The 16,410-nt window shown below is 44.7% G+C and overlaps 1 protein-coding gene across 1 annotated transcript in view; it reads left to right on the forward strand.

Moving 5' to 3' along the window:
• Positions 1–16,410, forward strand: part of LOC117973000 (transmembrane protein 131-like) — a 72,660-nt gene that overhangs the window by 12,421 nt on the left and 43,829 nt on the right. Inside the window, exons 3-4 of the mRNA XM_059030385.1 lie at positions 130–170; positions 14,822–14,890. Of these exons, the coding sequence (XP_058886368.1) occupies positions 130–170; positions 14,822–14,890 (110 nt within the window). The remainder of the gene's footprint in view (positions 1–129; positions 171–14,821; positions 14,891–16,410) is intronic.

Raw genomic sequence — 16,410 nt, forward strand, 5'->3', positions numbered from 1 at the left:
GAGGAGGGGGGGGAGGAGTGCTAACCGGTAGCTGAGAAGTCCCAGCTGTTTCCAGGTTTCTTGTTTTCTGAATGGTTCATGTCTACCCTGCCGACACACTCCTCTTTTTTTGTTTTGTTTTCATTTCAGACGGAGTCAGATATCGGCCTAAATTCATATCATCAAAAAAGGTAAGAAACAAGTTTGGATTGTGTATGTACGTATTTATATCTGATCACAAATAAGTGTTGTTATACCAAGAGCTTTTCACATGGTTGAATAACCTGCTATAAATAAGCAGATGAGAGTGTATACTGGTAAAGCTGTGGCATTGCTGCAATGAGAAGTTCTCAGATGAACGACGAGACATTCGTGCAGCTAAACAAGGGTGCAAGAAATCCTCCTACAGGAATCGAGGGAATACGCTTTCTCAAAGGTGCAAGAAATCCTCCTACAGGAATCGAGGGAATACGCTTTCTCAAAGGTGCAAGAAATCCTCCTACAGGAATCGAGGGAATACGCTTTCTCGAGGGTGCAAGAAATCCTCCTACAGGAATCGAGGGAATACGCTTTCTCGAGGGTGCAAGAAATCCTCCTACAGGAATCGAGGGAATACGCTTTCTCGAGGGTGCAAGACATTCTACAGGAATCGAGGGAATACGCTTTCTCGAGGGTGCAAGAAATCCTACTACAGGAATCGAGGGAATACGCTTTCTCGAGGGTGCAAGAAATCCTCCTACAGGAATCGAGGGAATACGCTTTCTCGAGGGTGCAAGACATTCTACAGGAATCGAGGGAATACGCTTTCTCGAGGGTGCAAGAAATCCTACTACAGGAATCGAGGGAATACGCTTTCTCAAGGGTGCAAGAAATCCTACTCTTACTGCTTACTACAGCTACAGCAAAAAGAGAAGACAAGTGTGTCAAAACGCTCAGAAGCACAGACGTGAACAAGAGTTTGAAAATAAATAATTGCAACAGTACATATTCCTTCAGTACAGATAACAGGCCAGAGGGCACTACAACTCTCTTCTCGGGGAAACTCACTTTCATTATTTGCACCAGGAATGTTGGCAAGGAATTTCTGTTCCAAGAAATGTTGTTCATTTGCTTAGTACTGTACATCCCTACAACACCCAGGGAGCTGAATTTCACATTCATGCATGAGGCAGAAATTCTTTTTTTGCATGTTCTACAACACTCTGGAAACACAGACCAGTTTTTAACTTTAATCTTTAAGCATTTCTTTAACCGAGGATGGCTGCTATGTATGTGGGGAAGAGCACAGTGTGTGTAGGGACCTACGTTTACATAGTGATTGGGAGGGGCTCAGGTACAGTTACATAGTGATTGGGAGGGGCTCGGGTACAGTTACATAGTGACTGGAGGGGCTTGGGTACAGTTACATAGTGATTGGGGGGCTCGGGTACAGTTACATAGTGATTGGGAGGGGCTCAGGTACAGTTACATAGTGATTGGGAGGGGCTCGGGTACGGTTACATAGTGATTGGGGGGGCTCGGGTACAGTTACACAGTGACTGGAGGGGCTCGGGTACAGTTACATAGTGATTGGGGGGGTCGGGTACAGTTACATAGTGATTTTGGGGGGCTCAGGTACAGTTACATAGTGATTGGGGGGGCTCGGGTACAGTTACATAGTGATTGGGAGGGGCTCGGGTACAGTTACATAGTGATTGGGGGGCTCGGGTACAGTTACATAGTGATTGGGGGGCTCGGGTACAGTTACATAGTGATTGGGAGGGGCTCGGGTACAGTTACATAGTGATTGGGGGGCTCGGGTACAGTTACATAGTGATTGGGGGGGGCTCGGGTACAGTTCCATAGTGATTGGGAGGGGCTCGGGTACAGTTCCATAGTGATTGGGAGGGGCTCGGGTACAGTTACATAGTGATTGGGAGGGGCTCGGGTACAGTTACATAGTGATTGGGAGGGGCTCGGGTACAGATACATAGTGACTGGGAGGGGCTCGGGTACAGATACATAGTGACTGGGAGGGGCTCGGGTACAGTTACATAGTGATTGGGAGGGGCTCGGGTACAGTTACATAGTGATTGGGAGGGGCTCGGGTACAGATACATAGTGACTGGGAGGGGCTCGGGTACAGTTCCATAGTGATTGGGAGGGGCTCGGGTACAGTTACATAGTGATTGGGAGGGGCTCGGGTACAGTTACATAGTGATTGGGAGGGGCTCGGGTACAGATACATAGTGACTGGGAGGGGCTCGGGTACAGATACATAGTGACTGGGAGGGGCTCGGGTACAGTTACATAGTGATTGGGGGGCTCGGGTACAGTTACATAGTGATTGGGAGGGGCTCGGGTACAGTTGCATAGTGATTGGGAGGGGCTCGGGTACAGTTCCATAGTGATTGGGAGGGGCTCGGGTACAGTTACATAGTGATTGGGAGGCTTGGGTACAGTTACATAATGATTGGGAGGGGCTCGGGTACAGTTACATAGTGATTGGGGGTCTGGTACAGTTACATAGTGATTGGGAGGGGCTCGGGTACAGTTACATAGTGATTGGGGGGCTCGGGTACAGTTCCATAGTGATTGGGAGGGGCTCGGGTACAGTTACATAGTGATTGGGGGTCTGGTACAGTTACATAGTGATTGGGAGGGGCTCGGGTACAGTTCCATAGTGATTGGGAGGGGCTCGGGTACAGTTCCATAGTGATTGGGAGGGGCTCGGGTACAGTTACATAGTGATTGGGAGGGGCTCGGGTACAGTTACATAGTGATTGGGGGGGCTCGGGTACAGTTACATAGTGATTGGGAGGGGCTCGGGTACAGTTACATAGTGATTGGGAGGGGCTCGGGTACAGTTACATAGTGATTGGGGGGCTCGGGTACAGTTCCATAGTGATTGGGAGGGGCTCGGGTACAGTTACATAGTGATTGGGGGTCTGGTACAGTTACATAGTGATTGGGAGGGGCTCGGGTACAGTTCCATAGTGATTGGGAGGGGCTCGGGTACAGTTCCATAGTGATTGGGAGGGGCTCGGGTACAGTTACATAGTGATTGGGAGGGGCTCGGGTACAGTTACATAGTGATTGGGGGGGCTCGGGTACAGTTACATAGTGATTGGGAGGGGCTCGGGTACAGTTACATAGTGATTGGGAGGGGCTCGGGTACAGTTACATAGTGATTGGGAGGGGCTCGGGTACAGTTCCATAGTGATTGGGGGGGCTCGGGTACGGTTACATAGTGATTTGTGGATTCTTCTATGCTGGAAAATGTAGATCGAAGGTACTGTGCTCAGGCGGGGCTTTCCGGAAGAAAGTAGCCAAATATTAGTTTTTTTTTTTATTTAATTATTGTTCAGTTTATTTCTTTCCACGCTACCTGCTTTTTAATAAAGCTTTAATTAGCTATGTTAAACCATGGCCGTTTCTTAATTACATTACATTATGTAACAATGAAGAAACAAACTCAAAGCTATTTTTCTAGCTATACATTCCTTTAAAGGAAATTGATCTCTTTTACTGTGCAAAAGATGTAGTCCCTACACTATACACAGTTTACATAGGTCATGGTAATGCCAGTAAAATGCTAAACTTCAGTGAAGTACTGTAAATACGATTACTCTCACGGGACATTGCTGGACTGTAATCATTTCTGTTGTGATTGTAATGCCAGCAATAAGAGAAACGCCTTCATTTGTAGACTGAAGTACAGTGTTGGTGGAAGACTAATATTATTATTATCAGAACAGTGCTGGACTTTGTTTTCTGAACTCTTGTAATACTGGCTGATTCTTAGGTTGTCCTGCTTATTTTAATGGCAGCAATGAGCCAAGTGATGTTCATAAAGATTATGACAGGTTTGAAGTGTGGTCAGGTGCTTTACTTACTGATTTGAAAAGCTGGCTTAAAAAAAAACAAAACAAAACAAAAAATCTATAATAATAATATTTAATAATATACTTATTTTAACTACCAACATTATATTTGTTCAAATGCCATGTATAAGTTAAACAATGGTGAAAAAACAGAATTGGCCACTTTTTGAAAAACTGAATTTGCTATTCCCAAGAATGGAATATCAGAAGCCTTCCATTGAGGCTCCTTCAAATACCAGGTTAAAAAGAGCAAAGCATGCAAGAGTAGTAACTAGACAAGGTATTTCTTTTTAAGCTGCTGGAAATGCTTGAAACAAGTTTGACTGCGAGGAACTCCACCGTTCTTTCATTCCAATGGCGCTGTTTGGAAGCACAGCCTCTGTGTCGGTTCACTCAACACTTGCGAAGTGTCTCCCTGTGATTGGTTGGTCGGGATGGGCTGTTTTGACGGCTGCGATGCACTCTCCTACTTGGACACACCCCTTCACAGAGCTGCCAGAAAACCCTGATGAAACCTGGAAGTGCAAATGTGCTGTGCTGCAGCTTTGATTTCCTCGTGCAGCTCCAGCCATGCTTCAGGTTGCTTCTGTTTTGTATTTGTTTTTATTGTGTCATTGTGCTGCTGCTGTAGTAATGATTTCAAATTTCTATTTAGTTTTAAGTAGTTTTGAGTCGGGCTCCACCTCGTTTGGATGTTCCTCGATTCCGGCCCCTCCAAGACATGTGTCGAGGTATTGAACCTTCGTGATCCACTACCGTGTCTAGCCAGGGCTTTTCCAACCCTGGTCCTGGGGACCCCATGTATTTGCTCGTTTTCATTCCAACTGAGCTCTCAATTGCTTAACTAGACCCTTAACTGAACTAATAATTTGCTTAATTAGACATTTTTACTTGTTTTCAACTCTTAAACAGTTGCAGATTTCAAATTAGCTTTAACATTTTATAAGTAACATGAACTCTGAAGCTTTTTTAGGAGCTGAGAACATTTAAAAAGGTCTAATTAAGCCGATTTATTAGCTCAATTAAGGGTCTAGTTAAGTAATTGAGAGCTCAGTTGGAATGAAAACCAGGAGACACATGGGGTCCCCAGGAAAAGGGTTAGAAAAGCCCTGATCTAGGCTGTTTGTATTATGATGTATTGCGCTGAAGTCACTTTTGGCCTCTTGTCTGATCAGGTGAGGCTATGCCATTGCGTTGTGCTGTACTGGTGTTTGTGTTATGGTGCCGTCGCCTTGGGCTCTACTGGTGTTTGTGTTATGGTGCCGTCGCCTTGGGCTCTACTGGTGTTTGTGTTATGGTGCCGTCGCCTTGGGCTCTACTGGTGTTTGTGTTATGGTGCCGTCGCCTTGGGCTCTACTGGTGTTTGTGTTATGGTGCCGTCGCCTTGGGCTCTACTGGTGTTTGTGTTATGGTGCCGTCGCCTTGGGCTCTACTGGTGTTTGTGTTATGGTGCCGTCGCCTTGGACTCTACTGGTGTTTGTGTTATGGTGCCGTCGCCTTGGGCTCTACTGGTGTTTGTGTTATGGTGCCGTCGCCTTGGGCTCTACTGGTGTTTGTGTTATGGTGCCGTCGCCTTGGGCTCTACTGGTGTTTGTGTTATGGTGCCGTCGCGTTGGGCTCTACTGGTGTTTATGGTGCCGTCGCGTTGGGCTGTACTGGTGGTTGTGTTATGGTGCCATCGCGTTGTGCTGTACTGGTGGTTGTGTTATGGTGCCATCGCGTTGTGCTGTACTGGTTAACCACACAGACGTGATGTCTGCTCGAAGGCAATGCGTCACATGCCTCGTTTCCACTGCCTGGCACTACAGGCTTCGTCTGCCCACGCCAGTATAATCTGCATAGGGAAATGAGCGTGGCGTGCCATTTACATGCACCTGGAGATGAGATGTATACAGTACTTTTCATACTTTACATGCTGTTCAGAACTGTTCTATACCCATCAATCCTTTAGAAATATAGAGCAATAAATAACATGTTCCCTCCTATATATTATTACATTTGCAGCACAGTAAGTGAGTGTGGGAAGTGGGGTTTGAATCAAGAAGCACAGCCTGTTACCTTTCCAGCAGCTTCGAAGAGAGATGCCAATATCACTTACAGTACCTGGTAATGCAAACCACATGCTGAGGCAAGGAAGCCATGGCTGTGTATTTTAGAAATGAAATTGAAATTCCATCTGATGTATGCTCAGGTGCAGTGAAACCATATGGGGATCACAATAGGGCTTTAAAAGTAAGCTTGTGTTTGCTACTTTTATATTTGATGAGCGTGAATGGATTGGGTTCAAATCCATTTGTTCATTTTTGGGATACAAAAGTGAGTGAGCGCGCACCCTACAATGACACTTGCACCATTCCATACTGTACATGCTGTCTGTAACGTGTATCGGTGCAGATAGTACACAGTATGGGGTCCATGCAGTTCTCTGTCTTGAATAATACTGTACACAACACGTTTACTTCATCTGGGCCTACAGCTGAACATATCATGAGAAAATATCTGCAACAGTTAAATACAAGGCTAAAGTAGGTGTGTCCCTCAAGCATATCATTGTGCTGTGTTTGTCAGGGGTACAGTTACAGTTACCAGGATACCATTCAGCAGGCATTCACAAACATCACCACACCCACATTGAAACACATTTACTACTTTGTACTTCATGTTCAAACTACCTGTAAAAAAAAAAACACAGGCACTGGTTCCCCCCTGTGCTGTTTACTGAAGTTCTGAGATGCAGCTGACAAACTTCCGTTAACAATAAAGGGAGGTGTGTCTGACTCTCTCTTCACGTGTGTGTGTGGTTTTACAAATTACAAACTGCATAGGATAAAGGGTTTTGAAACTTGATTTATTAACTGGATTCAGTTTATTGTACTGTGTTTGTTTCTGTGTGTTTTTGTATATTGTATGTATTCTTTAGAGCTGTCAATTAATCGCAGTTCATTTCTTTGGAGATTAATTTTTTTAACGTGCGTTAATCACGAGTTTCGTTTTATTATTTCTTTCCTTTTTTAAACTTATTTGTGTTTTAATGCACCAGGCCAGTTTGTTTGTGCTCTCTCTGCGTCGATTGCTTCCTGACCTGCCCTGGTAACAGAGGGGCGGGGAAGTGTGTGCAAAAAAACAAAACCACCTCCCGCTTTGCAGTAAGTGTCTCTTTCGGTCACAGCTGATGTGAGGCAGTGATGTGCGAGGTAACAAAAGAATCGTACCATAAGCAGCATCACCTGTTTTATACAGAATATTCGCATTAGTGAAATTTGACTCCTATTGTAGGTAGTTTAAAAAAATAATAATACATACGTATATATGTGCATGTCCGTGGATACAAATCTTTTTGGTATATTAATGCTGACAGTCTATATATTACCAGGACTTGAAAACCTGTCAATTCATCTCAACCTGACACATACTGTGTCAGCAAAAGAAATAATAGTCATGTATAGTAATTTACACGTGTGTGTGTGTGTGTGTGTGTGTGTTTATGTATACACACAGTTTTTAACATAGTTTAAATTACATTAAAACACTGAATGCTCATACCTACAGATTGATATAAAACATTTATGGATTTGTCAAAGTGTTCTATAATATGCCAGCAAGCCAGCACAACACAATGAAACAGAGAGCAGTGCCTATGATCTGTCTAATGACGACTGTAATGTTTTATAAAATAATAATAATTATTATATTAAAGGAAACAGATAAGAAAATATACAGAATCATTTGAAGAGCATTAAGGTGAGTAATAAACTGACTCCATTGTGAGTTAACTGTTGGTTCAAACAATTTAACAGGAATTTCTGTATAATTCTACGTAAATAAATATAAAACTGGAGGCTGTGTGGTCCAGTGGTTAAAGGAAAGGGCTTGTAACCAGGAGGTCCCCGGTTCAAATCCCACCTCAGCCACTGACTCATTGTGTGACCCTGAGCAAGTCACTTAACCTCCTTGTGCTCCGTCTTTCGGGTGAGACGTAGTTGTAAGTGACTCTGCAGCTGATGCATAGTTCACACACCGAGTCTCTGTAAGTCGCCTTGGATAAAGGCATCTGCTAAATAAACAAATAATAATAAATAAACAAATAATAATTATAAAGGGGAAACAATATTAATGTTTTTAGATAATAATAATATGACAATAAAATTTCATATACAGATTAGATGGACAGACAGGCTCTGACAGGATTCAAACGAATTGTGACTGTCAGAAGATTTGCATTTTCCGATCTCGGAACGACCAGGGACATACTGGGTCAACAGATCTTGAAGATAAGGTCCAAGACCATGTAAGGCCTTAGGTAATAAGAATAACTTTAATAATAAGAGCATCAGTAATAAACTAAGGAATGAGATGGGTGCAGTAATTGTATCAATCTTGGTTTTAATTGCATATTTAATTAAGATCATTTTTTTAAATGGCAAGATTAATCGGGATTAATTTTTTTTAATCGATTGACAGCCCTAATGTTGTAGAAGTTCCCACTGATGGTACAGTCTGAACAGAACTGCATGTAGTGGAAGAGGCTTCTTCCTTACATCACTCGCGTTTTATCTGTGGAATTCTTTCATTCCTCGTTTCATTCATTCAGAATCTAAAGGTTTCCCATTTCTTATGTTCTCCCAAGTTAGCTGACGTTACATGTTTCAGGATTAAGACGAGGCATTTCTCACCAAAAATGAGAAAACAAAGCGTTATTATTAATACTAACTATTTCATGTAAATTTAGCATCTTAAACACCAGTGTCCCAACGCTGCACAATCAAAATGTACAAGATACAAATTCATTTATAAACACTGTAAACTTCAATACGAACAGGCTAAACAGTGTAAGCATAAAAACAAGATACCAAATCTCAGTTCATATTTCAAAAACCTAGGAAGCCTAAGAAGAGAAGACGGCCGAAAAGAGGTGGGTTTTGAGAGACGTTTGGTGGGCAGAGAGTTCCATAAGGAAGGGGCAGTGCAACTAAAGCTGCGCCCACCAAGAGGAATACGCTCTGGTGAAATGCATTGAAGAAACCAGAATGGGAAGACCTGAGCTGTCTCCCAGGGATGTTTGGGCTAAGAAGGTCCATGGTGTAAGAAGGACCCTGACCATGTAGGGCCTTATATGGGACCTATTTACACAATGGAATCACAGACTTTCTTACCTGCTTATCGTAAACCCAGAAGAGTTTGAAACTAAAATGATCTTCCTTAAAATGCACTGAAAGAATCCACTGTGCATACAGTAGTCTGTAGGGCCTGTTTTAAGCAAAGGTATGTGATGTATGGTTTCCTTCATCCTCCTCTTGTACTTGGTACTGTTATCTAAGGGTTGGGGTTAGAGTTAGGGATCAAGTGTATCACACTGGAGCTGAATGCAACCCAAATCATCTGTAGGAGGCTGGGAGTGGAGGATACGCTTGGGGAAGACAGTTACCTGGCATAGTGACACTGTCAGACTGACAGGATCAGCATGCAAGGGCCCCTTTATTGAATGAGGAACGTAAAAAGTGACCACTTGCAAAGCAGACCTTGCACAGTATTTCCCTGTCTTGTGACCCTGCAAAGATGTTTTAACCGCATGTGTTGTCGTTCTCTTGTTTGCTTTCCTGTTGTCAATGCAGCCCCGGTGCAGGTGCTGTAGCTGCTGTCCCATGTGGGGCTGAGGCCCGCAGGACGGCTGCACAGGTGAATGAATGAGAGAGAGAGAGCGAGAGCTGCTGACCACCTTCCTCTCTCGATGCACCCATTCACTGCTTTCTACTTCATCCGGTGGACTCTGCTGTTTTATTTGTTTATCTATTTATTTAACACCAAGTGTACAGTAGTTAAATTCAACTCCTTGCCAGAATGACCCTCTGTAAGGTACAGTATGCATCCTTTGGAAGTATTGGTGAAGATGAGACAAGCAGACAAGACAGACTACTGTATACACAGTGGATTGCTTTCAGTGCATTTTAATGAAGATCATTTTAGTTTCAAACTCTTCTGGGTTTAAGATAAGCAGGTGTGAAAGCCTGTGAGTCCATTGAGTAAATAGACCTCATAAAATAAAAGAACAGGAAGAATTAGTTTTGCAATACTGTGAATAAAAGCAGGCTGCCAGTCCAGCTTGCTGATCAAATGGGTTATTCAATTATTCTACTAGAATGTCAACAGGACATCCTGACAATGTGTGTTCGTTTCTCTCCAGTTGTTATGCCAGGATTTGAGGTGCAGGAGAGTGGCTGGTGAAAGTGGTCTTGCTCGTGATTTGAGGTGCAGGAGAGCGGCTGGTGCACTTGCTCATGATTTGAGGTGCAGGAGAGTGGCTGGTGCACTTGCTCGTGATTTGAGGAGCAGAAGAGTGGCTGGTGCTCTTGCTCATGATTTGAGATGCAGGAGAGCGGCTGGTGAAAGTGGTCTTGCTCGTGATTTGAGGTGCAGGAGAGCGGCTGGTGAAAGTGGTCTTGCTCGTGATTTGAGGTGCAGGAGAGCGGCTGGTGCACTTGCTCATGATTTGAGGTGCAGGAGAGTGGCTGGTGCACTTGCTCTTGATTTGAGGAGCAGAAGAGTGGCTGGTGCTCTTGCTCATGATTTGAGATGCAGGAGAGCGGCTGGTGAAAGTGGTCTTGCTCGTGATTTGAGGTGCAGGAGAGTGGCTGGTGAAAGTGGTCTTGCTCGTGATTTGAGGTGCAGGAGAGCGGCTGGTGCTCCTGCTCATGATTTGAGGTGCAGGAGAGTGGCTGGTGCACTTGCTCGTGATTTGAGGAGCAGAAGAGTGGCTGGTGCTCTTGCTCATGATTTGAGATGCAGGAGAGCGGCTGGTGAAAGTGGTCTTGCTCGTGATTTGAGGTGCAGGAGAGCGGCTGGTGAAAGTGGTCTTGCTCGTGATTTGAGGTGCAGGAGAGCGGCTGGTGCACTTGCTCATGATTTGAGGTGCAGGAGAGTGGCTGGTGCACTTGCTCGTGATTTGAGGAGCAGAAGAGTGGCTGGTGCTCTTGCTCATGATTTGAGATGCAGGAGAGCGGCTGGTGAAAGTGGTCTTGCTCGTGATTTGAGGTGCAGGAGAGCGGCTGGTGAAAGTGGTCTTGCTCGTGATTTGAGGTGCAGGAGAGCGGCTGGTGCACTTGCTCATGATTTGAGGTGCAGGAGAGTGGCTGGTGCACTTGCTCTTGATTTGAGGAGCAGAAGAGTGGCTGGTGCTCTTGCTCATGATTTGAGATGCAGGAGAGCGGCTGGTGAAAGTGGTCTTGCTCGTGATTTGAGGTGCAGGAGAGTGGCTGGTGAAAGTGGTCTTGCTCGTGATTTGAGGTGCAGGAGAGCGGCTGGTGCTCCTGCTCATGATTTGAGGTGCAGGAGAGTGGCTGGTGCACTTGCTCGTGATTTGAGGAGCAGAAGAGTGGCTGGTGCTCTTGCTCATGATTTGAGATGCAGGAGAGCGGCTGGTGAAAGTGGTCTTGCTCGTGATTTGAGGTGCAGGAGAGCGGCTGGTGAAAGTGGTCTTGCTCGTGATTTGAGGTGCAGGAGAGCGGCTGGTGCACTTGCTCATGATTTGAGGTGCAGGAGAGTGGCTGGTGCACTTGCTCGTGATTTGAGGAGCAGAAGAGTGGCTGGTGCTCTTGCTCATGATTTGAGATGCAGGAGAGCGGCTGGTGAAAGTGGTCTTGCTCGTGATTTGAGGTGCAGGAGAGCGGCTGGTGAAAGTGGTCTTGCTCGTGATTTGAGGTGCAGGAGAGCGGCTGGTGCTCCTGCTCATGATTTGAGGTGCAGGAGAGCGGCTGGTGAAAGTGGTCTTGCTCGTGATTTGAGGTGCAGGAGAGTGGCTGGTGAAAGTGGTCTTGCTCGTGATTTGAGGTACAGGAGAGTGGCTGGTGCTCCTGCTCATGATTTGAGGTGCAGGAGAGTGGCTGGTGCTCCTGCTCATGATTTGAGGTGCAGGAGAGCGGCTGGTGCTCCTGCTCATGATTTGAGGTGTAGGAGAGCGGCTGGTGAAAGTGCTCTTGCTCTTGATTTGAGGTGCAGGAGAGCGGCTGGTGAAAGTGGTCTTGCTCGTGATTTGAGGTGCAGGAGAGCGGCTGGTGAAAGTGGTCTTGCTCGTGATTTGAGGTGCAGGAGAGCGGCTGGTGCTCCTGCTCATGATTTGAGGTGCAGGAGAGTGGCTGGTGAAAGTGGTCTTGCTCGTGATTTGAGGTGCAGGAGAGCGGCTGTTGCTCCTGCTCATGATTTGAGGTGCAGGAGAGCGGCTGGTGCTCCTGCTCATGATTTGAGGTGCAGGAGAGCGACTTTTGAAAGTGCTCTTGCTCGTGATTTGAGGTGCAGGAGAGCGGCTGGTGAAAGTGGTCTTGCTCGTGATTTGAGGTGCAGGAGAGCGGCTGGTGCTCCTGCTCATGATTTGAGGTGCAGGAGAGCGGCTGGTGCTCCTGCTCATGATTTGAGGTGCAGGAGAGTGGCTGGTGAAAGTGGTCTTGCTCGTGATTTGAGGTGCAGGAGAGTGGCTGGTGAAAGTGGTCTTGCTCGTGATTTGAGGTGCAGGAGAGCGGCTGGTGCTCCTGCTCATGATTTGAGGTGCAGGAGAGCGGCTGGTGCTCCTGCTCATGATTTGAGGTGCAGGAGAGCGGCTGGTGAAAGTGGTCTTGGTCGTGATTTGAGGTGCAGGAGAGCGGCTGGTGAAAGTGGTCTTGCTCGTGATTTGAGGTGCAGGAGAGCGGCTGGTGAAAGTGGTCTTGCTCGTGATTTGAGGTGCAGGAGAGCGGCTGGTGAAAGTGGTCTTGCTCACGATTTGAGGTGCAGGAGAGCAGCTGGTGCTCTTGCTCGTGATTTGAGGTGCAGGAGAGTGGCTGGTGAAAGTGGTCTTGCTCACGATTTGAGGTGCAGGAGAGCGGCTGGTGAAAGTGGTTTTGCTCTCAGGTGTCTCAGTAGCAGTCATTAACGACTCCAGTCATTCCTTTCACTTCTGCTTCGCATCGAGCAGATTTACGCTGGAGGAAACGGTGACTGCTTTTTGGTTTCAAAATTAAAGTATGCAAAACACATCCTTGCTGTGTAATAAAAATTGTCATTTTACTAATCAAAATTACAACTGTCAAAATAACAGAACAGAAAAATGTTTGTTAGTTCACTCTTGACATGGATTCCTGTTCTGCCAGATGAACAGCGACGTATTCGTCAGCCTCATGCTTTTATTGCAGTCGACTCTACTCTCTATATGGATTGATAATATCCAATTTTGTCAGTTCCGAGTGCTTTTATTACGGTCAACTCTACTCTCTATATGAATTGATAATATCCAGTTTCGTCATTCTCATGCTTTTATTACAGTCGACTCTACTCTCTATATGGATTGATAATATCCAGTTTCGTCATTACCGTGTGCTTTTATTACAGTCGACTCTACTCTCAATTGATAATATCCAATAAGAAGGACATTATAATGTCTAACTATGGTGTTAAGCTTATTGTATTTTTTTTTTTTGTATGAAACTTCTAAACCAAGGACATTTGAAATACTGGGTGATCAGAAAGTCAGTTTACCACATCAATGATATGGTGCGTTGATGTGAAGTTGTTTCCAGTTTGTTTATCTACGGTCACAAGTGAGGCTATTATGCTGGCTGTGTAACTGATAAGAGCATGTGGCTGTCTAACTGATAGGAGCATGTGGCTGTCTAACTGATAGGAGCATGTGGCTGTCTAACTGATAGGAGCATGTGGCTGTCTAACTGATAGGAGCATGTGGCTGTCTAACTGATAAGAGCATGTGGCTGTCTAACTGATAGGAGCATGTGGCTGTCTAACTGATAGGTGGCTTTTGGATGGTTTGCCAGAGCATGCTGAAGTTCATTCAGAATGCTCATACTCTCAATATCCTTGTGCTGTATATACATACCTGTGAATATTTTCCTTGCAATACTGGACTTGTGAGTGTTTCATGAGGAGAGGTGGTATAACTGTTACAGTAAAGCCCTGTATGTTTGCATTAATTCTCACAATCATAGAATGAAGTTTAGGTAGGAGTCTGTGTAGAGTCTGATTACACACACTCTTTTGTCTATCTATAGATACAGCTGCATGCATCTGTATAACCAGCAATCTCTTTATTAATCAGCAATGTGATTTCACAATCGACTGGAACATGTGCAACAGGAACAAAGAAATAGAGAAACTGCACAACATGACCGTGAAAAGGAGTCGGTATAGCTGCTACAGTAAAGACCTGTTCAGTATCTCGTACTCTTAAAGAACAACAAACAACTAAAGCTTCAGCCTTTATTTCTGGTCTGCTTCAATCCAGAGCACCACACTGCCCTGGAGTTATGAGTGTCTGGTGGATTGGATTGGATTGGATTGGATTGGATTGACTCCTTTTTAAAACCTATAAGGAAGCATTTCCAAGTTCAGCTGTTTTAACCCAAGCGCAAATGCAGAGAACTCCCTCCATGTGACAGATTCAAAATAAAGAGCAGGGGCACCATGAAGAGCAAGCTGTCAATGCCTTTACCTGTGGAAACACTCACGCGAGTGGGTGAAATTCCCTGTGCTTTACCATTTCTTACAGTATACAGAAGAATGGATTGGGTTTTTAACGGACAATTTCATAAATATGAAAATGTCTATAAATCTACTGTAACCCGCAAAGACAATGTGTTTATTTTTGTGTAGGTGGTTGAAGTTTCTTCAGCTCGCACACACAGCCCCTGTCTGATTCATTCTTTGCCTACAGTATGTGTGTGAGAGAGAGCGAGAGAGAGACACACACACACATGTAGTCTGTTTTGTATACTGTAGTGAACTAAATGGATCTCTGAATTCCTGCAATGAGACACCTGGACAGTACTGCCCAGGCAGGTCTGGTGGGTTCCTCCCCTGGCAGTGCGCTCTCTCTGCTTGGGGCAGCAGCTCATTTGTTTAGCAGACATGTGTGAGATGCAATGCTTTCCAATGGTGTGCACTGTGTGGAGATATCTGTACTGTTTGGTGCTGTTGTTACAGACCCTTCATTTGTTTTGCAGTGCATCCCTGCACCGGGGGAACTGCAGACCAATCAGGTTTGAGCCACTGATGTTGGACTTCCATGAACAGTGAGTACGAAACTGTGTGACCTGCATTCCTTCTGAGTGTGTCCTGTTTAAAAACCATTAGAGGGAATACAAAATCAAACTGCAAAACCATTAGAGGGAATGCAAAATCAAACTGTAAAACCATTAGAGGGAATGCAAAATCAAACTGTAAAACCATTAACATTACTTCCCTTTATTTTAAATTCAACAATTTTCACTATATATCCACATCTTATTGGCCTTTTTTTATAGCTTCCCCACATTGTCTAGATGAAGACATTTCTGAGTCAACATAAACTCCTAGGTCTTTTCCATAGATTCCTCCTTCAATTTCAGTATCTCCCATATGATATTTATAATGCACATTTTGTATTGCCTGCGTGCAGTACCTTACGCTTTTCTCTATTAAATGTCATTTGCCATGATACAATGGAAATGTATCCTACCCTTATTGTGGTCCCTTTGCAGCTACAGTAGTAGGGTGTGCGTGTGTGCGTGAGAGAGAGAGAGAGAGAGAGAGAGAGAGAGTGATTGATCTACCAGCACAGTGGCATGATTGGAATGCATTTGAAATGACACTTTTAATAAGAGCCTCTGTTTATGGGTGCTTGTTTAGGAGATGGCGCTTCGGTTCATTTTACATCAGTTTGCTTATTACCCGTTTTGAATGTGTGTAATATTTTAATGATTAGTGAATATCACTTTATATACTGTTATACTGTAGCCTTGCTTCTTTAATACACTGTAGAGTTTTTAGAATTAAAGCAAACTGTAGTTGTGACCTGTACCAGTTCCTTCTTTATGAAGGTACAGTGCATTCACAAGGTGCCTCAACGCTTCAAACAGATCAAGCAAAACACGGGGTACTGAAGGGGAACTGAAGCCTCAACGCTTCAAACAGATCAAGCAAAACACAGGGTACTGAAGGGGAACTGAAGCCTCAACGCTTCAAACAGATCAAGCAAAACACGGGGTACTGAAGGGGAACTGAAGCTTCAAACAGATCAAGCAAAACACGGGGTGCTGAAGGGGAACTGAAGCCTCAACGCTTCAAACAGATCAAGCTAAACACAGGGTACTAAAGGGGAACTGAAGCCTCAACGCTTCAAATAGATCAAGCAAAACACGGGGTACTGAAGGGGAACTGAAGTTTCAAACAGATCAAGCAAAACACGGGGTACTGAAGGGGAACTGAACGTTACATATAAGTGTTAAAGCTATATTATTTATTATTTATTATTAGTTTATTTAGCAGACACCTTTATCCAAGGCGACTTACAGAGACTAGAGACTTGTTTGTGTTGGTGTTCAGTGTTCTTGTGCGACACAGCTTCTTTTAGTTTCTTTCGCTATGGTTTGATCAGCGCTTCTCTGGTTGTGGTGTATGTAGTGTGGACATGGCGATACATTCACTCCGGGTCAATAGTTGTTCACGCTTGCATAAACCACGCAGAGAGATTCAATTCCAGTCACTCAGTTTCACTTCTACACCCAATACACTCGTTATAACGCTTTAATCGGGAGCTATAGGTAAGAGGTGT

The sequence above is a fragment of the Acipenser ruthenus genome, chromosome 9, assembly GCF_902713425.1.
Source record: "Acipenser ruthenus chromosome 9, fAciRut3.2 maternal haplotype, whole genome shotgun sequence".
Classification (NCBI taxonomy): Eukaryota; Metazoa; Chordata; class Actinopteri; order Acipenseriformes; family Acipenseridae; genus Acipenser; species Acipenser ruthenus.